General features: G+C 45.6%; 1 protein-coding gene across 1 annotated transcript in view; it reads left to right on the top strand.

The window, feature by feature from the left end:
• The first annotated feature begins 8,765 nt into the window (after positions 1-8,765).
• Positions 8,766-25,142, top strand: part of MPP4 (MAGUK p55 scaffold protein 4) — a 57,766-nt gene continuing 41,389 nt past the window's right edge. The window contains exons 1-3 of the mRNA XM_006260409.3: positions 8,766-8,847; positions 10,205-10,302; positions 17,234-17,311. Coding sequence (XP_006260471.1) covers positions 8,766-8,847; positions 10,205-10,302; positions 17,234-17,311 — 258 coding nt within the window. The remainder of the gene's footprint in view (positions 8,848-10,204; positions 10,303-17,233; positions 17,312-25,142) is intronic.

Genomic DNA, 25,142 nt, shown 5'->3' with positions numbered 1-25,142 from the left:
ACCCTGGTGGAGGCAGCCGGGGGAGCAGGCAGATGAGCCGCGGCTTGGGCCATGGCTTCTCCCGCAGCAGGCCAGCTCAGCCCGGGTGTTGCCTGCCTCGTCCCGGCAGGGGCAGCTGGGGGAGCAGGCAGATGAAATATGGCTTCTCCTGCGGCTGCCCAGTGCAGCCCTGGCACTGCCTGCTTTGCCCCAGGGGAGCATCTGGACAAGCTGCGGCTTCTCCCACTACCCATAGCCCCTGCTCCCAGAACCGGCACAGCCCCAGCTGGGCAGTGTTTGCCCCACCCCCTGTTGCAGCCCCCGCCCTCCCGCAGGGGCCCTGAGCTGCCTCCCCACAGCCCTTTCCTTCCCCCTCCCCTTCCACCAACAGACTTGTATCCTGCATTCAGTGTTGTAAAGTTGAAACCCGCATCCAAATTTCGAAACTCGGGTGTCAGTTTACAAACGTCGTAACTGCGGATCGTTGGAACTAGAACTGTCGTAAGTCGAGGACTGCCTGTACTTTACACTTGCTCTGAGATCTAATTACCAGGGCTGTGCAAAGCTTCGGGCACCGATTCAATTTGTAGGAGATTCAGTCTGATTCAGTGGCTGAATCTCCAAATCCGAATTGAATCAGGGGACCAATATAGGAGAACTGTTTGAAAGAGAGAATCGCATTAAATAGTTGTGCAGGTTTGATATGAGCAAAAGCAGGCCTCAGTATTTCTTCAGCAACAGCAGAGGGCATTCCAATAGTGTTCTCCTATATTTCTTATAGACAATCAGTGTTTGTAATGTCTAATATTAGTTGCAAAACTAACTGTAAACCTTTCATCGTCTTTATGGCACATTAACAGCCACAGTTCGTATGTTAAATGGAGAGGAATGTAGGAGAGTGAAATTAAGATGCAGCGAATGATGATGGTATAAGTCTTATTCACATTTTTGCTCTACAAAAGGACTTTGTAGCTGCTAGAATGTAGCAGCCCTAAACAGTTACAGATGATGTGATGTAAAGTCTGAAAACTGTAAAAACTTGCCTTAGATTTATAAATCCTATTTTTTAAAAACCCTCCAATGATTGGTGGCACATCTGGGCAGATTATTTCTGGTCCTTCTGTTGTATGGCTCAGTTACTAGCTGAAGAGAATTCCAAGACTAAATACAGATATGGCACAGAATTTTAGCCGCAGTGCATGTGGGCTGTTAATGCCTTAAGAAAGCTGAATGGGGAGCTTTGATGGTGTATATCTGCTGCTAACTAAGCAATAAGTTAACCTGCAGGATCTCCCTGTCCTCCTTGCTTTAGTGTTGCTATTTTTTTCATAAATTAAATGCCAGGTATTGTTTGCTTGTTACAGGACTTCTGCTCAAGTGTAATAGGAGATCAAAGTTAAAATTATTATGTATTCTCTTTACCTTCAGTTGCATGCTGAGCTAGTGGACAAAGAGACATTATAAATATCCTGATCATCGGGGAAGTCGGTGAGAACAAATAGAGTCAACGATGATTTTAAAGCTGGCTCTTTATACGAGAAAAGGGTTAAGAAGATTTGTTCTTCCCCTGGCAATGAGTGGTTCTAAAGTTAAGTTTCTGTGGATTACACAGGAGAGGCAGTGAGGATGTCCATAGATTAGGTAGGGCAGTGAGGTGACTCAGGCCACTAATATCCCATAAATATTATTTTTCCTTTAGCAGTTCATGATCAAAACATGGTATACTCTATATTATTTACAGGTAAGAAACTGGATCTGCTGAGGAAGACAAATGTACAGCAGAGATCTTTTTTCCATACGCATCTGTAAAATTTTTCTTCTGAAACAATTCCTAGTAAACCAATTCAAATCTCTTTAAGATAACTGATTGAAAGCAGTATAACCATAATTAAACTTTATGTCTATAATTATTTACCTGCTAGCTAAAAATGGGAGGAAACTTTCAAATACTCTTTCCAAGGTTCAGCAAGGCAATGTGACACTGATGCCAGGCTCTAGCCAATATATTTTGCTTTCATTTAAAGCTGCAGGCTCAATTTATAGCTGTTTCTATTGTTGTGAAGAATTTAAAAGACTGGCCGTCTCTTGTACAAGAGGGAGACATTCTTATTGTTGGATTAGTTTTTCAAAACTACCTTTTTCCTCAAGTCTTTCCTAAGGTGAAGGACATTGCCGTGTGTTTCAGTGAGTTAGCTACCAGGCTGATCACTCCGTTGGTGGTTCTTACTGGAAATGTGCTAGTGCTGGCAGATTCGTTTAACTAAGACCAAATTGTTAGCTACAGACATTGGAAGAAATTAATAGTGGTGCAAGCAATACAGACTGCTTTGTAAAGTATGTACACATCAGACTGTAGGAGTTGTCCTTTTCCTTGTATGATGCTTCTTCTGTGAACAGTCACTTTGCCTGTGGTTGCCACTGACCCAAAAATACAAATATAAAAGCAGGCAGGGGGTCTAGGTAGTAGTAAGTTATTTGGGCAGGAGGTAAGTCAACATTTAACTGAATGTTAGATCAACACAAATCATAATAGCATATTTTGTTATAATAGCACCCTACCATAGGGGTGTGCGAGATGGGCCCTATTCAATTCGGATTTGGCCTGAATCAGGGACAGTGATTCGATTTGATTCGGACCACTGTTCCCAATTTGATTTGGCCAAATCCAAAATTAAAGATTCGATGCTGATTCAGCAAATCAGCGATTCAGACACAGGCACAGCTTTAAAAGTTTTTTTTATATACCTTGAGGTAGCAGCGTGGCTCGTGATTGCTGCGGAGCTGGGGCGGATTGAGTGTCCCACAGAAGCATGGGGGGCTCTCTAGCGTGCTCGGCAGTGAACCCATAGACACAGCTTTAAATGTTTTTTCTATGTACCTTGAGGTACCAGGCACAACTCATGAACACTGCAATGCTGGGATGGATGTGCCCCAGCATCACAGCATTCATAAGCCACCTGGTACCTTGAGGTATGTAGAAAAAACATTTAAAACTGTGTCTATGTCTGAACTGCCAAATCTTTCCAAATCTCTCCGAATCGATTCAGAGGGTTCTGATTCAATCTGCAGAGATTAAAGGGTCTCCTGATTCAATTTGGATTTGGAGATTCAGCCACTGCATTGGGCCAAATCTCCACCGAATCGAATCAGTGACTGAAGCTTCGCACAGCCCTACATAACCATACCAACAAACAAGGGAGTAATTTGAATGACCAGTCCTAGACTTTGTACTGTTAGTATCGCAACTGGAGTAGAGTGAATCTAAAACTTGATTTTGAAAATCCCTGAATATTAATACCTTTCATTTGAATCTCAAAGCATTTTACAGAGGCAAGCATTAGTCTCCTTGCATGGATGGTGAAAATGAAGTGATTTATCCAGCCTTGCCTGTTAATTTGATGCAGCACTAGAAACTTCTGAGTAATGCTAGTCTACAATAACATAGTTGTATCTTTTTTTTTTTCCTTGCTCACATTACTACCTGCCTGTTCACTTTCAGATGGAATTTTGTTGTGTTAATTATTGCTAGCTTATTTACAGTAAAGGTTTTCTTTTTTCACCAAACTCCAGAACTAATTTGCTATTTTATAAAATACCAAATGTGTGCAGGTTCTGGAAGTTTAAAAAATAGCCTACTACCTCACAGCCTCCTTTGTCAGACCAAGCATTAAGACAGATGATCTCTGCTTAACAAAGAGAAAAAATAGATAATTATAGGAAAAAAATCAAGCTTATTAAACACTGAATTACAAGCTCTGTGAAAGGGTTTTCAACCAGATAGGCAAGAGGATTAAACAGCACATGTTAGAAACATAAAATAGTTGGAGTTACTGAAGGAAATGAAGTAGAAAGTGTGCAAAATAGCTGACCAGCATTGGGAAAACCAAGTTGCACTGGGTGTTTGGGGGAGACTGAGTTCATACCTTTCAGTAGTTTTAAAAATAAGTCCTGCTTTTAAAGACAGCTTCTATATAGCTCCATCATGTGAAATAAATGTACAGTTTAAATACAATTTTGAGAACCTAGTTGATCCCCCAAGGTTTAAAGTGATATATTGTCATTCTCTGCAAACTTGTTGAATTCAGTATATTCAATAATATAGTTCTTGAAGCATAATCTTTTATTCTTTCCTTGATCTTAGCTTGCTTTTCTATACAGTGTACAATTTGACAGAAGAGAAGAAATGTGTTCTAAAAATAGGCATTAAGAAGTGCAGTAAGAGACAGTAATTCCTTTAGCTTTATAAGCAGATCAAGGTAATACATCTGCTCTGCCCAAGAAGTTTGTTTACGCACAGAACGCTCTTGAAGAAAATGGCTACCTTGCTTTTGTAGTCGGGAAGGCAAACGACAGTGTATCTGACAAAGGTTAGTATGTAGCATTCACTTTTTATATGGTATGTTCTTGCTATTGGCTGCCTTTCTTAACGGTCTAGTATTGGAATTCATTTATATTCCAAGTCTCGCTTTGGAGTGTGCTATAATTTAACCTTTACACTGAGAGGTTCATTTTTTAAGGATAATCTTATGATAATGGAATAATGACAATACCCTGAAAACTTGCATAAAATGCTATTTTAAACTGATCAGTTAGGATCCAGAGAAACATTAGTTCAGGCCTTTGATCTCTGGATACCTATGTTCCAAATCTGGTGGATCACCAGAGACTGAATTCACTCTGTTCATGATATTCCTCCAGATCCAGACCCCATTGACTGCCCAAAGCTGCTGAAAATGAAAAAAAAAAAAAATGGGGCTAAAACTTAGTTTACTCTTATGTCAAGGATTCTTAGTCCTGGTATTATAAAGGCACAGAAGAATATATGAGACAATTTGCCTTCTAGCAAAATTGATGAAAGAAAGAAGGGTGAAGGAATACTAAACGGATAAAAGAAGGTAAATAGGGATTTATTATTTACTTTCTCTTTTATAATACAAGAAATTGGGGTCACAAGATGCAACTAGTAAGTAGTAAATTTAAAACTAACAAAAGGAAATTCTTTTTCACATACTGCGTATTAAAAGTGTGGAACTCATTGCTACCAGATGTTGTGGAAGCTGACAGTTCAGCCAGATTCAAAAAGGGATTGGCAGGTTCAAGCAGGAAAGAAGCATCAATAGCTATTGAGTACGAGAGATACAGCCTTTAAATTAAAGCTTCTTGTACCTTAAATGCTGGAGGCTGGAAGTAAGAAGAACAATGTGGGAAAAAAAATGCTGGTCATAGGCGACTGGTGCCTCCCAAGTCTGGGGCAAGTCTGGGAAGGCACCAGATTGCCGCCAGGGGTAAAGCGGAGTGGTCCTCCATCGGCCAATCACCAACTGTGTTGGGGGGGGTCCCCCAGCAGCCAATTGCTGAACCAGTGGCAAAACCAGAAGCATGCTTCTGGTTTCATAGCTGGCACTTCCAGGGACTGCACATGCACCCGCATGCACCCTGTACATGTCACCACTGACCCTGGTCATACCCAGTTCACTCTCCCTTTCAACATCTACTCTCTGCCACTATGAGACAGGATACTGGGCAAAATGGAACTGTGGTCTGACCCAGTAAATGGCAATTCTTATGTTCTTATTAAACAGGGTGGAGAGTGTTCCCACTCTAAATTTACTTATTACATTTTAAATTAATGTTTGGTTTGACACAATAATTTGGTGTTATATTAATGAGTGCAGAAAAGACTGGTGTGATTCATGTTGCTGTAGAAATTCCTAAAGTTTTCATGAGCACTATTTTCAGGTTTCACACTATGTCCTTTAAAACCACAAAAAATGCATACTTGGCTGTTCATTATTATATCATTTTACTTCAGCTTTTGTTTTCTGTATTTTTCTCTAAAAAAAAAATAAAAAATTGGTAGGAAATCTAAATTTAATTCTGGCCCCAATTTTGCAAATACTGGTATGTATGCTTAACTTTACCTTTGTGTGCAGTCCTATAATTACAAGAAGATAAATAATCTAAGGCAACGTTGTTAAACTTAGGGCCCTCTCTATACATGCAGAGAAAGGTGCAGTGGGATCCAATGCATGATTCACACAGTTGTGCCTCCTGCCATGCCTCATATGCTTGGCAGGAGGTGTGAATTGTGTAAATCGTGTATTAGAGCCTATCATGCCTTATTGCCGATGCAGGGAGAGCTGAATCCCAGGCTCCCCCTGCACCAGCAAGCAGCAGGCTTCCATGCACCGAAACTGAGGGGCTTCTAGCCACAGGGATGCCTCACACATCCCCAGGGCTGAAGGATCCCTGCTGCAGCAATCTCCCTGCCTTGGAGGTGCAGGAAACCCCTGGGCTGGAGAATTGCTGCAGTAGCAGGGACACCCTTGTGGTGCGGAGAAACCCCTGGGTCTGGAGGATCGCCTCGGGACTGATCCCTTTGTTCTGGGGGTGCAGGGAAACCCATGGGACTGGAGGATTGCTGCAAGGGCAGTTTCCCCCTCCTCCCACCCCCCTGCCCCGGGTGTGAGAAACCCCCAGGGCCAAAGGGTCACTGTGATCCTCCTGCCCCAGGGATTTCCGTGCACCCCCTATGCATCACCAATGCCTGCAGCAATCTTCTGGCCCCAGGAGTTTCCTGTACCCTGGAGCTGTAAAGATTGTGGCAGCCATGATCCTCAGGGTCTAGGGGTTTCACACACCCACAGACCATAAGTTTTGGGGTTCATGCAGCCCCAGGATCCTGGGGATCACAGCTACTGGGATCCCTAGGGCTTGGGGAGTTTTCACTGGGCATGGTGTACCCCTGCTGCCATGTGCAAATTAAAGCTCAATAGCAACCAGCTATAAAGTTAGTACACATTTTCGAGGCCTAACTTAGCTTGTTGGAGCTTTTTATGGTGTGATAACTACTTTACACATGTAGTTGGTCTCCAGGTAATTGTGCAATACCTGTAACATGTAGTGGGGCCCTAAGAGTGACTGCTATCCATAACATTCTTGTTATTAAAATAAATTTGAATGAAAAACTATTATAGAAATGTTGAGGGGGAAAGTTCTGGCTGACATCATTTTCTATGCAAATGAAAAATGAGATTAACACTATGTTTTGGGTTATGTTCTCTACTTCATAGCTTTTCCATTTTAAGGGGAAAGCTATAAACTAGTTTGTTTGATTTTGCATGTGTTCTGGAAGCTAATAGAAAAATGTCTCAAATCTTCAGCAAAATAAAACTATTTTCAAAGTATCTGGTTAGTATTCAGAGTTGAGTGCAGAACTTAACTAGTGCACCAAAGCTAAGAAGAGGTTTTGATGAGCCTATTTTTATTTCTTAATTCTTGCAATGAAAAAACCTGAGAACTAACTATGAAACTAATCCTACAACTGCTTAAATACCTGAGTAACTTGGTATGCATGGAAGGCTCTGGGACTTCTTAGATAAAGTCTTTGCAGAATCTGGCTCCATAATGATGAAAAGTTAATGAGATTTTTCCAAAGCTTTTGTATTTGAATAGTTTATGTTGTTAACAGAGGGAGAGAATGCCAGTTTGTTTTAAAATGACAGTTATAATTATCAGTTTACAGGAACACAGTTTGTATAAATTCTTAGCATTTTGGTTAAAAAAAAAAAAAAGCTATGACTCTCAATGTATGTTTTGAAAAAAAGGTGGATTATAGCACCTGTACACAAGGCTTTCTTGTTTATTGAGAGGCTGTGGAGTAGGATAGTGAGGATTCCCTAAGGATTTACATGTGATGGCTTTACTGCACTGTGGCATTTGCAATGCATATTTGAGTCCTTAAATACTTTTAACAAGCAAATTATCCCCTTCATCTCCTGCAGCAAAAAGACATTATAGTTTAGTTGCATCCAGAATTATTCCAAATTATGAATGTATTCAACAAACTATAGTTGCTTTATGGCAAACATTTTTTGTATGCTTTAAAACATGGTCAAGCATGAAATTGCATAAGAACATTACAAAATCTTTTACTTGAAACCAGGGCTGGCCCACCTGTGGCACTGGTGCTGTAAGTGGTATGGGCAGTTTCTGTGTGGGACATATGACAGATTGGGGATGGGACTGCCAGCACATTGGTAGATAGGGTTGGGAGCAGAAATCAGAGCAGCAGATAAGAAAAGGAGCACAGGGCAGGAAGCAGAGCAGCAGATGGAATAGGAAAAAAGAATCGGTGAGGGCTAATTTGTGGCACACCTGCCAAAACCATTGGCTCCCATTACTTAAAACCATAGGTGTCCACAGTTTGCCCAACTGTGAACTACATTAGTAATTTACTAGCACTCTGTGGTTGTAAACTAAGAATATCTGGGTCTAGTAATACTGTTTTTGTGAGGCCATCTTCATGTCAAACATGGTTTGATCATAAAAACCTTTCCCATTATTGGCTGATAATGAAATGTCTGGGGGTTTGGGGCTTTTGTATTAAGAGAGCACTTTGGATAGAGTGTAGGACATTTTTTAATGTTTCCTAGGAAGAATATACATAACTTTTAAAGTTAATTGTAGCCTTGGAACATAGATGACCTGCAGGCTGCCCATTGGGAACCAAAGTTTTCTATAATATTCTGTTCTGTTTAAATTTGGGTCAACCTAGAAACATTTAATTTAAAACCACTTCTAATATTCTGGTTGCTGAGTAATCTAAACTGTAAGTTATGTCTGTCTGAAACTGCAAGTGTAAACAAAAAAACATACTTAAAAGTCCAAAAGCTTATTCCTCTGTCTTTATTCAGTTTTCTTTTAAATAAAAAATATCATCAGTAATTCCTGTATGATTGTTCTTTGCTTCCTAGTTTGCAGTCTGTGAAATACAGCTAGTCTGAATGCTCCATTCAGAGAAATGTGGAGAATCTCCTAGAATGAAGGAGAAGATGGAGATGCCGGCAGTTGGCAGCCAGGAGAATGGTACAACACCCAGCTTCCTTGCATTGCTTTTCTTATTTTTTTGCTTTCTTTTTTTATCAGAGGGAGCACATGCACAATTTATTTTTGTAATTTAACCTCCTTTGCTTCCTCTCCCAATCCTTAAGGCACTAAATAAAACATTTTCATAGATAATGGGAATAAATTCCTTTCTAAGGTGGTATGGCTTTTTGTATGAGATGTGCTTGCAAATATTATGTTGGATAGAAAGTGAGGAAGGAAAAATATTTTTCCAATCATTTGATTTTCTGTCTGTTTTAGGACAGTTTTCAAGCTTTTTTGGCCACATACCCATTTACCTGCATAATCTGCTCATACCCCTTACATTTGACATTTCTCTACAAGTCTGTCCCTTACTAAAAGTGTTGACTATCAGTGTGTGGAAATGCCATTACTCGCCATGCATTGACCAATCAGAAGCTCCACTGTTGTTAAAATTTAGTCACATACCCCTTTGCAAAGTGCCATGTTCCCCCCAGGGTACATGTACCCCAATTTGAAAAACACTGTTTTAGGATAAGGGAGCCAATCTAACATATTTAAATTGGAAAAAGGAAGATAGGTAAAGTCAAATTTACTTAGGCATTTGGACACCTAAAATGCAACTAGTTACCTGGTAAGGTTTATCAAAGTGCCTAAATGAATTAGATACCTAATTTCTAATGATTTCCTTCAGAAGTTAAGTACCTTGCCTGGTTAGGAATTTTGGTAAATATAAGTAAGCAAATAGAAGCAGGTCTAGCAGCCTAAATGCCTTTGTAATCAAGCCCTTAATACCCAGTATAATAGAAGATTGCATGTCATAGTTTACTGAACAGAGCATCAAAAATTAGAAATGATCCAATACCACTTGTGGTGGATCAGTAGATTTGATACACCTGTACGGGGCATTCTAATTTGCATATATGTTCCATTATGTCCTACATCAGGAGTGTCAAAGATATGGTCCATGGAGTCTTAGGATCCAACCTGTGGGTCTTGGACCAACCCTGTGCACCTCATGTCATGCATTGACCACAGATCAACATGCAGAGCCAGTCTGGTGCATGCAATGCCTATACCAGACTGGCCCTCTGGGGCTGAATCAGGCTAGCCCCATAGACCAGCCCCATTCACTGGCACCAGTGAACAGGGCCAGTTCACCATAGTCACAGTTGCCATGCACCACAGTTGCCACAATCCTGAATCCACCCATGTCTAGCTCCTATTTGGTGGGAGTGGAAATTTAAGCAAGTTATGTTCTTGGACATCTGGGCCGATTGGGCAATTTTCTGTTTGTGTTGAACTGTGTTGCACTTTTCTGCTTGTTGGGTTCAGGTTTCTCTCTTGTTCTGACTAGTGCTACAAGAATTGAATCTCTTCTACAAGCGAGATGTCAATGGAGTTGGAGTATTATATGACCTGCTTAGATCTCACTGGCTGCAGGGCCTCCTAAAGGTAAAAGCACTCTTCAGCTACAAAGCCACAGTCTGTGTTAGGAAGCAATAAATTGGTATCTGCCTTGCTGTACTACGTGGCATCAAAATCTCCACCTAAGCCTTCTAGCCCTTAGAACTACAGTGGTTAATGTTTGACACTTGTAGCTAGTGATGCACAAATTTTTGGCTAGCATCATATCCAGCTGCCTCTGTGGGGCACAGCTGTACTGCTACCCAGCATGTCCACAGGTGGTGGATAGTGTAATGACCTTCAGGGAAGTTTAGCTGTGAAATAAGCAAGGGTAACTCTGATGAATAAGCAGCTGCAGACCAAGCAGTGGCAGTACCACCAGGATGTGGTGAAGACAGCAGATGGTAATACTTTCTTTCCAGAAAACCCACATATTCTTTGATGGTGCTGTGACATGGCAAGTACAGGTTACTGCTATAATAAGCCTGTCCAGCCTCTAGCCGTGGGTCTACAAGTCCTCAATGGCTGTGAAGGTGGATGAAGGCTGCAGTGGGACAAGATCCCCAGTTGTCTCGTTCTGCTTGCCATTGAATCAAGGTCCCGTTCTGTCAAGAGCCGTGTGGAAGCTGATGTGCAGAAGCTTCTCTATGATAAAAGAAATCACACACAGGCATCTTCCATGAAAACAGCTTTTCCAGCACATTCCTCAAGCCCTTTGGTGACAAGCTAATGGCAATGGAAGCAGAATTGTGAGGTCTGGAAGCTCCTACTCATGAACTGGCATTAAAGAAGTTACAAGAAGCTCATCTAACACTTGGATGAGACAGGAGTGCAATTCAGCACCTGTAACTGTGACTGAGCAGCCCTCTTCAGGATCCTCTCTGCTCATCCTACAGGGGGAGCAGGCTAAAAAAGACATAGCCTGTCTAATGCAGTATTCTGTATTTCTTCCTGACTGGATAACCATGTGGGATCACCTGTGGTTGAAAATACCAACAAAGATGCACCATCATCTTTGGGACCCGGAATATCAGAATCCTCATGGACAACCCTAATAATGAATGCCCAGAGCACTGCACTGCAATTGTGGCCTGAGAACTCAGACAACACAACATCGATGCAGCTGCATTGCACAAGACCCAGCAAGTGGGTAATGGGCAGCTCAAAGAATATGGAGGCAGCTGTACCTTCTTCTGGAATGAGAATCCTGTCTTCACAAAGTTGGTTTTGCCATTAATAATGAACTCATAAACCAACTCAATGAGTGCCCTATCAGAATTAAAGAGCGCCCCATGACTCTTCATCTTAAACTGTCAGGAAGCCAATACACCATTGTCATCAGTGTACGCCTTGATTCTTGATGCTGCCAGTGAAACCAAGAAGGAATAATATGCTAACCTTGACCAAGTCCTTTCTGACATCCCAGAGAGAGAGAGAGAGAGAGAGAGGCTTATTCTTCTCAGTGATTTCAGTGCCAGAGTCTGAAGGGACTCTAACCTTTAACTAACTGAACCATCAGCAAGGAGGGAGTAGGAATGGTCAACTCCAATGGCATCCTCCTCTTAACCAAATGCACGGAACATGGACTCACCATCATTAACACCCTGTTCCACCAGAAAAATAGGCACAAGACATCACGGCAATGATCTGAGCTTCGGCACCTGATTGACTATGTCATCGTCCGTACCCAAGATCGCAAAAATGTCCACATCACCTGAGCTATGCTAAGAGTTGATGATTGCTGGACTGATCACTGACTCATTCACTTGGTTATGTCACTCAAACTGGCTCCCAAATGATGCTGAAGATCAATGATGCTGAAGCAATGATGACCGAAGATCAATGCTGAAGGACTCAAGGACCCAAGCAAGCAAGACCTCCTTCTACTAGTACCTCAACAAAAAACCTGGTGAAGTCCAATCAACAACAATGGAAGAATTTCATCAGTGTGTGGGGTGCCCTTAAGGCCACCGTCATCAGCACCTGTGAAGAGACACTTCGATTCCCTACCAGGAGACATCAAGACTGGTTTGATGAGAATGATCAACTCTTGGATCTCCCAGTCAACTGCAAGTGCAAGGTCTTTTGTGTTTGATAAAACAACAACAACTCCAGGCAAAATAAATTGAATCTCCAACAAGCCAAAGCAGATGTCCAAAGGAGGACCCATGATATGAAGAACAAATGGTTGGAAGACAAAGGCTAAGGAGATTCAATATCTCACTGACATCCATGATGTGTATGGTTTCTTCAGTGCCACCAAAGCCATCTGTGGTCCGAGCACTCAGGGACCAACCCCGTTGAGACCTAAGGATGGAGCAGACCTGATCAAGGAAAGGGGAGCTATCAATGCCCATTGGAAGGAGCATTTTGAAGACCTCAATCAAGAAGATCTTGGAATCCCTCCAACCCTTGACGACGTGAGGAAAGCCATCAAGCAGATGAAGAATGACAAGGCATCTGGAGTGGATGGAATCCTCATGGAAACCTTCAAGCAGAGAGTGTGGAGCTCAACTCACAGCTTCTTGCCTTCATCTAAACCAGGGGCGGGCAAAATGTAACCACCAGCTGATTGGATTCATCCTGCAGGCTGGCACCCACCAATTAATTGTATCCAGCCTCACCAGCAGCTGTCCCTCCTGCACTCTGCATGGGGTTGAGTCCTGCCCACTCCCACCTTGAGCAGCACGTACTGCTCTCCCAGCCTCCCCCGCTGGAGGGCACCAGTCCTGGCCAGCAGGCACAGCTTCCAGGCAGGGCTGCCACTGCTACAGCTGCAGCAGGGAACTGCTGGGCTGCCCTCCAGTGACAACTCCTGTCCCTGTTGCAGTGCTCCAGGCAGCAGGCAGGGAGGGGAAGCTGCAGCATAGAGGTGAGTGGGGCTCTGCCTGCAGCTCACCTTGGTCCTACTTGTGCATGGCTGGGTGGGAGAATGTGCAGATGGAAGGGGGGTGTGAAGGAGTTTGGCTGCTCATGAAGCCCCGCCAGGCAGGCACGGGACAGGTAGGTGAGGTGGGAGCAGCAGCAGCAGTAGCAGCCAGCATGGGCTTGGTTCAGTCCCACTGGGCAAGCACAGGACAGGCAGGTGGGGTGGGAGCAGCAGCAGAAGCCAGCGCAGGCTTGGCTGCAGCCCCACCAGGCAGGTGTGGGACAGAGACCAAGACAGCTGGCAGTGCCAGGATTGGCTCCTTGTCCCCCCTCCTCTCTCCCAGGGGCTTCCCTTGCTGCCTGCTGGTGGCAGCTGCTTTTCTGCCTTTGCAGCACACTGCAAACCAGGCAGGCAACACTGAGCCCCCTCCTCCTCCCCCTGCCTGTAGAGGGTCTGGGATCAGCCAAGTCACAAAGAGCGGGAGGGGGGGAAGCCCCTCACATGTGCACACCCAACCCATCCAACCCCCAATCGTACTCTACATATGTGCCCACACCCCCTCACACACCTCACCACACCCACACACACACAACACTGTCCCACACATCCCACACCCCAACCAAACACTCCATCATACCCACACAGACTTATCTACATTCCCCAGACATCCCACACATACCCACACATCCACCTCCACTGTACCCACACCTCACACCTCCTCACCATACCCACACACATTGTCCAAACCTCAACCACACATACACCCCACCATACCCACACACACATTCAAAACTGTTCCACACACTCCATACCCCAGCCACAAATCCCACCTCCCCATACACACCCCCACATACACTTCACCCCCACCATACCCACCCCCCCACCCTCTACCATATCCACACACATATCCAACACTGTCCCACACCCCAACTCCCCACCATACCCACATACATACCCAACAGTCCCACATACACTGCACATGCATGCACACACACTCACACCCCCACACACCCCCTCCACGCCATCACACAATATACAAGTAATGCGCCCCCAGAAGGAGTACTTCCTGGGCAAGGGGAGAGACTTCTGGTGGCAAAGGCCAGAGGTTAGGGGGTGGGACTTCCAGTCACAAGATAGTGACCAGAGGATGGGGCACCTATCAAGGGGTGGGGGTATCCTTGCAGCATTCAATGCCTCACCAAAAACCTTTTAAGTGATCATCCAGCCAAAATAATTGCCCAGCCCTGATCTAAAGGACCTGGAATGATGAGGAAATCTCAGACAACCTCAGGGACACCATGACTGACAATCTTCAAGAAAGGAGACAAGTCTGACTATGGAAACTACAATGGGATTGCCTCACTGTCCACCACAGGAAATATCATTGTGAGAACCCTTCTAAACCGTCTCCTTCCCCTTGCTGAAGAGCTCCTCCCAAAATCTCAGTATGGGTTTAGGGCACCAAGAAGTACAACTGACATGATCTTTGCAGCTCACCAGCTGCAGGAGAAATGCCAGGGACAACATAAGTCTTTATACATGGCCTTCTTTGAGCTCACAAAAGGTTTAGACTGTCAGCCAAGAAGTGTTGTGGAAGATCCTTCTGAAGTACAGATACCCACTGAAATTTGTCACCATTCTCTGCCTGCCTAATGATGGTATGTGAGTGGTAGTTCTCAGTAATGGATCTGTCAGAGATCCCCTTGAAATTAAAATGGAAATTAGGCAAGGCTGCGTCATCGCTCCAACACTTCGCAATATTCCTTGCTATGATGCTACATCTGACCACCAACAAACTTCCAGCCAGAGTGGAGCTCTGGAGAATGCTGAGTTTTTCCTGTGCCTCAGAAGCCATCTCTCACAGAAGGTTGACATCAACAAAGAAATCTGACAAAGCCTCAAATGTGCAAGTACAGCTTTTGGATGCCTGAAGAAATAGGTGTTTGAAGATCACAACAACAGATCCAAAACTAATTTCATGGTTTATCAAACAGTAATGATCCCACCTTGCTGTATGGAGCTGAGACATGAACAACATACAGGAGACATCTAAAGTTGTTGGAGAGGTACCATCAATGCTGCTTGTGGAAGATCCTCCAGATCCAGTGGAAGACAGATGCACCAATGTTGGCATTGTCCTGCAAGCAAACACCATGAGTATTGTGGTGGTGATTATCTGCCATCAGCTTTGTTGGGCCAGCCATGTCATCCAGATGTCTGACTCCAGACTCCTGAAGCAAGTTTTATTCTCCCAGCTAAGCCAAGGTGTACGCTCAAAAGGAGGACAGAGAAAGTGCTTCAGGGACATCTTCAAGGCCAACTTAAAAAAATGCAACAACAATGGATCATGGGAGACTATCACCCAGGACTCCCCCAAATGGAGGAAGAGTCTATTGCAGGGATCTCAGTACTTTATGACAACAATAGGAGTTGAAAAAAGAGGAACAGCAGAAACAGCGTATCCCAGACCAAATGAAGAATCCAGCACCACTCACCCCACATGAAAATATATGTTGGAGCTGCAGTAGAGTTTATCAATCCCAGATGGGCCTCATCAGCCATGTTTAGACATGGAGATAAGACCATCATAGAAAACAATCATCCTCGACTGCGAGAGATTGCCGAAGAAGCTCCAGCTGCCTTGGGTGCCCCAGCCTGAATGACCACATTGGTTGAAGGATGACCTTTGGCACAGGTCTAGAGCAGGGTGTAAATTCATGCTTTGGTGAAAAAAGGCTATTAGACTTTGAAGGGGGGACCTGGTGCATCTTTTTCACTGCCCAGACTGACTGAAATGATGCCATGTAAATTCTAGCATGTGTAGATGTTTGGTATTATGAGTAGAGAGAACACATGGCTGACGATCAGGAATGCTGGGTTATTTTCTCAGTCACTAACCCTCTACATGTCCTTTAACAAATGAATTAATCACTTTGAATCCCAACTTTGGCCTTTTTAAATATAGCAATAATATTTTGTCTTGTAAAGAAGACCTTAAGTAAAAGTTCTCTGTGTGTGAAATGTTTGGACTGCATTGATCTGATGCATAGTTGGGATAGTGTGTTAGCATAAAACATGAAATGGGATGAAATTTTCCTGCTAGACACAGTAGTTAAATTAAGACTTATAAAAAAATCCTGTAAATAGAGAAAATAAATAATAATTAAAAAAGATTCTAGTGAATTAAAATTTCTTTGAGGTCTTAAATTTGGAGATTTGATCTTAATTTAGCTTTGCTACTAGTATTCATTTATACTTTAAGGAAAAGAAGAAACAGAATTTCTGGAAATGCTTTATTGGATTAGACCTGGGATATGTCACTTCAAGAGGGATGTAGATAACCTGGAAAGGGTTCAGAGGAGGGCCCACCCATCTGGTTAAAGGCCTACAGGAAAAAACTCTGAGGATTGATTAAGGGACTTGAATCTCTTCAGCCTCTGCAAGAGAAGGCTGAGAGGTGATCTTGTGGCTGTCTACAAACTCAACAGAGGGGATAGCAGGAAATAGGGGATATGACGTTTACCAGAGCATCCATTGGGGTAACTAGAAGCAATGGCCACAAACTGAAGGAGAGCACATTTAGATTGGACATCAGGAAAAAATTATTTGCAGTGAGGGTTGCCAGAATATGGAATGTGCTTCCAAGGGAGGTGGTGCTGTCCCCTTCCTTGGAGTTATTTAAGAGGAGATTGGACAAACACCTGGTTGGGGTCATTTGACCCCAGCACTCTTTCCTGTCCAGGGCAGGAGGTCGGACTCAATGATCTAATAGGTCCTCTCTGACCCTAAAATCTATGAATCTGCATCTAGTATGAGCTCTATCTGACAGTGAGCAGTTCCAGATACTTTATACTAAGGTGGAAAATCCCTGTGCGCCTGGCTATTTGAGTAGTACTGTATAGTATCAGGGACTACAGGTGTGGCCCCAGCTGTCTGATCTGTTTATATAGACCCTGAGGGGAGTGATAGATCAAGTGATTTTTATTTTGGTTAGTCTTGGGAAGACTTAGTGTGGAACACCTGAGTGTACACTTAATTTGAATATATTACCATGATTGTTCACCCATTTGAGTTACTTTTTATTATTTACATTTTATCATTTCACCTTAGGTTTATGAATGCCTCCGTTATTATATCAGAAAGAAACCGGTTCCAGTCATACCCCAGGCCCGGGTACTGTCTCATGAGGTAAGATGGCATATATGTGTGTAGATGTATTGCTCGGTGCAAGGCAGCCTGTGCTGCTGAGCCCCCGTGGCCCCGGGGCATAACAGGCTGTGTGGGGCTGTGCAGGACCCCACAGGAGTGGTGGCGATTGCGGGAGGGGCAGAGGAATGCCCCAGATGCAGAGTGAGAAGCGGCAGCTGGGGCCACTCAATTAACCGGCGTATTTCGTTATCCGGCATCCCCTGTTCCCAGGAACACACACAGGTCCTTTATTTACCAAATTCAAATCTATTCACTTATATGCAAATAAACTGTGCTTATTTGTTGAGCTCCAGGTGAGGATTCAAGTATACATTGCAAATGTTAGTGAGCTCTTGTTTGAAATGTAGGTACTTATCCTGATTTTACAGATGGGGATTTAGAAAAACATAAAAAATGTGGCTTCCTCAGGATCATGTAGTCTGTAGCAATAGTCATACAATTTAACCATTATACCTTCTCTTTTCCCTAAGTGGCAGTCTGTCTTGTTATTAAAGTTACCATAAAGGAGTTTGACATAAAATTATTAATTTTGTAAGAGAGGATGATTGTAACTGTATCAGGATGGTTAATGGCTCATGCTAGAAAGTGGCACTATGAAGTTAGTGAAACCTAGGCTAGATACCAGACATTCGGACAGGTTAGGAGGAAGTTCACAGTTTCATAGGTGTTAGTTCAACTGAGTTAAAAATGACCACCCAATCTAAGGTAAGTCAGGATAAGGGGAGGAGTTGGGTGGGAGTGGAGTTTGGGCAGATCAGGGGATCAAGCAGGTTTGGGGGCTTGCAGGGGATCCAGGGGGTGGAGTCCATAGGGAGGACCAGGGGTTTCCGTGGGGGGTAGGGCTAGCAGCAATTGTAGGGGAGATTGGGGAGGCAGGTGGCATCTGGGAAGGTTTGGTGAAATATGGGGGACTCACAGAGTGTGGGTGGGAGCTTGGGAGGAAGAGGGGACTCTCTTCCCTACTCCCAGGACCAGGGGCTATTTTTAGCTGCCTGACCTCCATCCTCTGGCAAATCTGTTTTTCCATCCCTCCCCTCAGTGGGACTTGCTTCTTTAGCTCCTGGCATCTGCAAATGCTGATAACTGGCACTGGGAGCAGTTGGTAGGTGGGTAGTGTGAGGAGGTGGGGGGCTTAAAATCGCCCAGTGCCAAGGGGGAAGGTAGCAAAAGTGTAGCCCTGGGGCTGGGGCCAGCAGCTGAGCTTTGTCTAAAAATGGCCAACCCTATCTAAGTTAGATCACTTTGGAGGCAGGGTTAACTTGGATCAGCTCAGTCATTTTTAGACCAATCCAACCTTCCTGGAATTTCTGTACTGTTCGCACTTAGATGGACCTAACTAATAGGCCTGTGCGAATAGGGAAGTATTGGATTTGAATTCGGCCAATTTGGAGGACAGTGATTTTATTTGGATATTTGGATCACTATCCTGAATCGATTCAGCTGGATCGGCTTTGGAAGATTCTGCATTGATTCAGAGAGATTTGGCCATAGACTATAATGGGGAATCACAGGAATACCTATAACTTTGTCATTTTCTGGCTGATTCAGATACAAATTGCAGAGATGGTAGCCCCCTCTGAGGGTATGAAGCCTGCCATGTTTCAAGGAGATAGGTGCAGGGGTTTCTGGGAAACTGCAGCTCAAGCTGCTGACAAGCAAAACTTGTCACATGTAAAGTTCATAGGCCTGGCTGTGAAAAGTGGTTTGTAAATTCAAACAAGCACTGAACCTCACTAACCTCATCACTAGAAGCTGACTTCCTACAGTTCAAAACACAAAACCTGCCAGCATATCTCCAGTATGCCCACAAACTGCACCAGAATCTATCAAAGACAAGAATACCCAACTACCTGTGGAGGCACATTTCTCACAAAAAAAAACCACACTGTCTCTAGTCCCTCAGGCCTGATCCTCAAAGGGAATTTATGAACCACTCTTCACAGCTGGGCCTATGAACTTCACTTCATCAACCTCCTAGATACAGAAACTCATGGACTCAATATAGACATTGGATTTATGACACAGTACAATCTACTGAACATCTGTCTCCCCAGGTCCCTCTCCACTTTTACCTGCACTGCTATATCCCCCCACTCCCCACCCCAACCTGTCCCTCACCCCCTGACACCTCCATTTCCATTTTCACTGACTGGCTTTCTCGCCTGCATTGCATGCCAGCCTCAGGCTTCTTTACTATCCCTTCCATCCAGGAAGAGTTCACATGCCAACTGCAGGTGCTTCCTTGGCCTGACAGGGTTTTTCAACCTGAAAGCTGGCATCTCAGGCTGCTAAGCTGAACTCATTGGAGCCTCACAACTGGACTGCAACAACTTGACAGCCTTAGGCCTGTCAAAGACGTGATAGGTCTGGGCTTTTCCCAGCCAGGACTGTGTGTGTACATGTGGTAGCTGGAAGTTATGGTGCCTCCTACCCACCTTTCACCAGTGGGATCCTTGGTCCTGGCATTTCCTGGGGCTGCCGCACTGCCAGCAGTCCCACCAGGCCACTTGACCCTGGCAGAGTGCAGTTTTAGTGGTCATACCCATGACCTGGGGCCTCCTTCCCCATAGCCCTAGCCCATACCTCCAAGTTTTTCCTGGCATAGAAGCTCAGCAGGGACATGCTCTTCCCCTGCTGGCTGGTGATGCAGTGAGTGCTGCCTCCAGCTCAGAGAGCAGGGCATTAAGTGGTTTAAAAATAAAAACAGAAATAGGTGCGGATGAAGTGAGGAAGGTGGCACTCACTCTGTCTGCAGGTGAAGCTTGGGGAGGTTCACCTTCAGGAACACCAGCTGCTCCACCCAATCAGGCCAAGGAGGTGTGGTGGGGTGTCACAACATCCCCAGCAAGGCTGAACACCCTCTCTTGGAACACTGGTCAGTGGACAGGACAGGTGTTCCTGGGCAACCAGGGACAGATCCTGCCACATCTGGCTGCAAGTTGCCCAATAGGTCAAGGGGTTGCAGTCCAGCAGCTCCACATCCTCGGCAAGATAGGTAGTCACTGAAGCCTTGGTGCTACCTGCCTGAGGCTGGGGTCTGGTGCATCTGGACCCTAACATTGAAGCCATGCCCTTGGCTCACATTGGCAACAGGTGGCATGAAGGAGACTGGCTGGTGCTGGGAGTGCTGGCATGGGAAAGTGGATCCCCCCTCTTCCACATCCCCTTGCCTCTGCCCTTCTCCCTCCCTGACTTTATTCACCAGCACCTCTGTCCAGTGATCGAGGGTTTTGGTGCTGCCAGTGCACATGTTCCTCTTCACCCTTGGGTCGTACATGGCGTGGCAGGCCAGTAGGGGGCCCTCCTCCATTGAGCCACATGCTTCACTGCGCCCAACCACCTTCCAGGCTCCAAGTGCCTCCCTGGGGGTGCCTCACGTCCAGCTGACCCCCTTCCTGAAGCACACCTGCAAGCCTGGGAGTAACGCCGCCACCACCCAGGGACTGGATTGATCGTGGCCCTGTGCCCCCTGGGAAACAGACCTAGTAGTTCTTGAGGGTACTTGCCCCACTGCAAGAACTTGGGGTGCATCCCTCAGCCTGAAGCACAAATAATGGTCTCCCTTAGTCAGCCGAACCAAGGGGACCCCGAGGCATAATCTAGGCCCTCTCCCAATAAGTCTCCCATGCTTAGGTACAAAGGAGAGCTACTGGTTACAAGGATTAGGTTTAGAATACAGTACAGGGTAGAGCACTATCAGAGAAATCCCTTAGAGCAAACAGTGTCATGGTAGCCTTTGATTACACATCTGTGTTACTGACAGCTATATATCTAGTTAGATCTCAAGTAGCTTACTCACAAATATCATCCTGAGGCAGGTAGAGATTTCCTCTGGAGGCAAACAATTCATTGACCATGAGTTTCAAGACAGAGAGTGAGTTTCAGATAGTCCAGCTTCTCTGAGAGTTCTCATCATAGCTGCTACCCCACCTCCTGGGCAGTCCTTAACTTATATAGACCTTATGACCTCATTTACCTGATCCAGTGAAGGCCAGCAACTGTTGGCTGCCAGCCAAGCAATTTGAAATGCATCACTGGTTGCCAGGTAGACTGGCAGGGTCTCTAGCCTCCTCTCAGTCATGATGACTTTACTTAGAATAATAGGGAGTTTAAGCCTCCACCCAGGTGCGTGAGGCCAGTCAAGTAGGCAGAGGGAGCAGGTTTCCCCCTCCCTCAGGAATGTATCCAACTCAGGTTACAACTCGGGGTTACCTGAAGCCAATGGAGCCAGGGGTTTCTGCCCTCTGCAGTGACCATGGTAACCAAATTGTCAGATTGGTCCCCCACACAGAGATGGCATTCTGCCACACATGTCCCCCAAGATGTGGACCATGCTGGACTGCATTGGATCCAGTCGTTTCCTGATGCCTTCCTTCCGCTGCCTCACCCGTGCCTGCACATCTGGTGACAGTGGCTTGCCTCAGCCAGGAACATTGATCTCATGGAACTTCTCCATTTGGTTCTCAAGTTCCCTCACTACAGGGATCACCTGGCTAAGGAGGGCATCGCCAGCACTGAGGGTCTCAGTGGAGGGCTTGAGGACCACTGGGAAATAAGATCTGGGAGATAGTATCCCACTCAACTCTGTTCAGGGGGGCGCTGATCCCAATCTCCTTGAGCAAGGCCATCTCATGGATGGCCTTCTGTTGTTCCACCAGCCTCCTGATCATCAGGTATATGGAGTTCTACCGAGTCTCCACATCCTGCATGATTTTGTGCTGCAGGATGCTCAGCTTTGCCTGTTTCTCCCACAGCATCTTGCCCCCCTTGATGCTGTGGTGGAAGTAACCCACCACCTTCCTGCACTTGGAAATCAGCTGGGTGGTAGTAACAGTGTCATCACTGGCAGCCCTGTCCTCCTCCGAGGCGTCCCTGACTGAGATGCAGCTTGTGTGTCACACAGTGGATGCCAACAAAGTTGGCATCATGGACCGCCTTGACCATATTGGTCCCATTGTCAGTGACCATGAACCCGGAGGTGATCTCGCCCTGCCCAACAAGCCACCCCTGTACCATGTGGTTCATGGCCACCATGATCTCCCTTGCCATGTGGGACTCATCCATCACCTCAGCTTGAAGGAGAGCCCACTGACAGCCTGACTGATCACATCAGTGCCTTGTAAGGGACAGGTAGGTGTGATCTCCACCCCAGCTGCTCCAGATGTTGGAGGTGCAGTGCAAAGCTACCTGCAGCCCTGCCTTGAGCAGCTCCTTCCTTAAGTACTCCCTGCATGCCTCATACAGGGAGGGCACCATCATCCTGCTAAAGGTGGTGCATGCGGGCACTTGGTAGGATGGGGCCATGAGTTCCATGAGCCACCTGAACCCTGGCCTCTCAAGTAAGGAGAAGGGCTAGCCATCCAGAGGAAGCATCTCCCCAATGCTCTGGGTGACCTTGCTTGCCTTTGGAACGTGCCCCCCTTTGTCTGTGGCTTTCCCCCACTGCTCCAGGGTGGCCTGCCTCTGGGGGGACAGGGGTTTTGGAGCAAGAGGGGGACTTTCCTTTGGGCACATTCCCACTGATGCCAGGCTGAAGAAGAAGGGCAAGGGGGTGCTGTTTCCTCAGGTGCAGCAGCAGCACTGTGGTGGTCCTTGCCTTGACTGATCTGCCTTCAGCAGTGCTGGCAGATAGCATATTTGGGATCAGCCACCTCAAAATAATCCCACACTACACTACCCTCCTGCTTCTGGGTTGAGGGTGGGGATCCTGCCTTATCCCCATCCTGAGCAGGCAGAGGCACAGCAGGGGAAGCTGAGCCACCTGCCCCCGTAACCTTCTCTGAGGTGCCTTACTGAGAAGGAGACCTGGCTCTAGGGGAACTTCGAGGGGTGTGGAGCACAAACTCAGATTCTCCCTTGGTCCCCAGAATTTCTTTAGCTAGGGCACTCAGGTTCCCTGGTTCCAGATCCAGCTCCTCCTCTGGCAGTGGGAGGCTCACACTGGGAGATGGAATTGAGATGGAGGAGACTGTCATTCTGCTGCTGGTGGCTATTTCTGGTGTTAGGGGAGCTGGTGCAGGGACAGGTACTGCTCCCACCTCCTTGCTCCCACTGGCAGCAGAAAACTCATGGATGCCAGGAAAGAGGATGCATTTGTGTTTTTTTTTTTTTGGGGGGGGGGGGGGGGGGTTGAGGACAAACTTGCAGCTCTAACTCTCCCCCTACCCCCTCTAGCCCCTCTCCCTCCCTTGCCAGAAGACCTGGCATCTGCCTTTCCAGCATGCTTCATATTAATCTTTCCTGTGCTGGAAAATGTGTCTGCGTGTGTAACTAACTAATAATATCTCCTTTTCTTCTCTGATGTATGACTGCCTGATTACTTCTGGGTTGTGTTTAATAATCTCTATCTGACATCTTCTGTGTTGCATTGGTTTAATAATCTCTATCTGATAGGGGTGTGTAGAACGGGCCCTATTCAATTCAGATTCAGCTCGAATTGGAAACAGTGGTTAAATCTGTTGATTCAGATCACAGTCCCCAATTCAATTCGGCCGAATCTGAATCTGATGATTAAATGCTGATTCAGTGAATCAGCGATTCGGACACAAGCACGGCTTTAAAAGTTTTTTCTACGCACCTTGAGGTAGCAGCGCGGCTCATGATTGTTGCAGTGCTGGGGTGGATGGAGCATCCTACAGGAGCATGGGGGCTCTCCAGTGTGCTCGGCAGTGAACCCATAAGTGGACTGGAAGTACTTCCGGTCCATTTCCAGGTCTGCCAGGGAGCACACTGCTCGCCTCCCCCCCCACATGCTCCTCTGGCTCATCTATCGGCTGCAGGAGGACCTTGGGTGCCCCCCCAGACCCAGGAGGCACCAGTCGCTGAGCTGGGGGGGAGGCCCAGAACACTCCCTGGGCCTGGAAGTGCTTCCAGTCCACTTCTGGGTCTGCTGCTAAGCACTCTGGGGAACCCCCCGTGCTTCTGTGCTCCATGCGCTCCAGCACCATAGCAATCATGAGCCCCTGCTACCTAGAGGTATGTAGAAAAAACATTTAAAAGGTGTCTCTATGTCCAAATTCCCGAATCTGTCTGAATCTCTCCAAATTAATTTGGAGGGTTCTGAATTGATTCAGAGAAATTAAAGGGCCCTCTGATTCAATTCGGATTCAGAGATTTGGCCACCGAATCAAATAGGGGACCAAAGCTTTGAACAGCCCTACTGTCTGACTCCTTCTTCTGTGTTGTGTTGGTTTAACAATCTCTATTTGACTTCTTCTTCTTCTGTGTTGTGTTTAATAATCTCTATCTGACTTCTTCTATGATGTGTGTGTGTGTGTGTGTGTGTGTGTGTGTGTGTGTGTATGTGTGTGTCTAATATATGTGCTTTTCTGCACAGTGATGGATCACACTGCCAGGGAAAACAGAACTTTTTTTTTTTTTTTTAAATGTGTGGGGAGACACCCGCCTCCCCAAAAAACAAACAAACCAACAAATATAAGTTGAAAGAAGTGGATTGGATTGGACAGGGATAAGTAGAGGGATTCTAGTTAGTAGGCTGTATCCAATCCTTTCCAAGAACAGAAACTAGCAGAAGAATGACTAGGTAGGAAGCTACACCAGTCTAGTACCTTTCAGACGCTGCTACTCAGGCAGAAACAGCTTACAAAAGGCACAGGAAAGCTGCAGACAGAGGCTTATATGCTGTTTTTACATCCTTCCCCCAGAGCACTGTGATTGGAAGGGGACTCAGGGAAAGATGACAGTCACTGGCAAGATACAGATATCAGTCTTTCCCTGTTCCCCTTCCCTCTTCTCAGTTTCTGTTCCCTTGAAAGACTGCCTTCTGAATCTTTTCCAAATCTATTCGGAT

Source organism: Alligator mississippiensis, chromosome 4 (genome assembly GCF_030867095.1).
Source record: "Alligator mississippiensis isolate rAllMis1 chromosome 4, rAllMis1, whole genome shotgun sequence".
NCBI classification, from domain to species: domain Eukaryota; kingdom Metazoa; phylum Chordata; order Crocodylia; family Alligatoridae; genus Alligator; species Alligator mississippiensis.
This window is presented reverse-complemented; position numbering and strand designations above follow the sequence as displayed.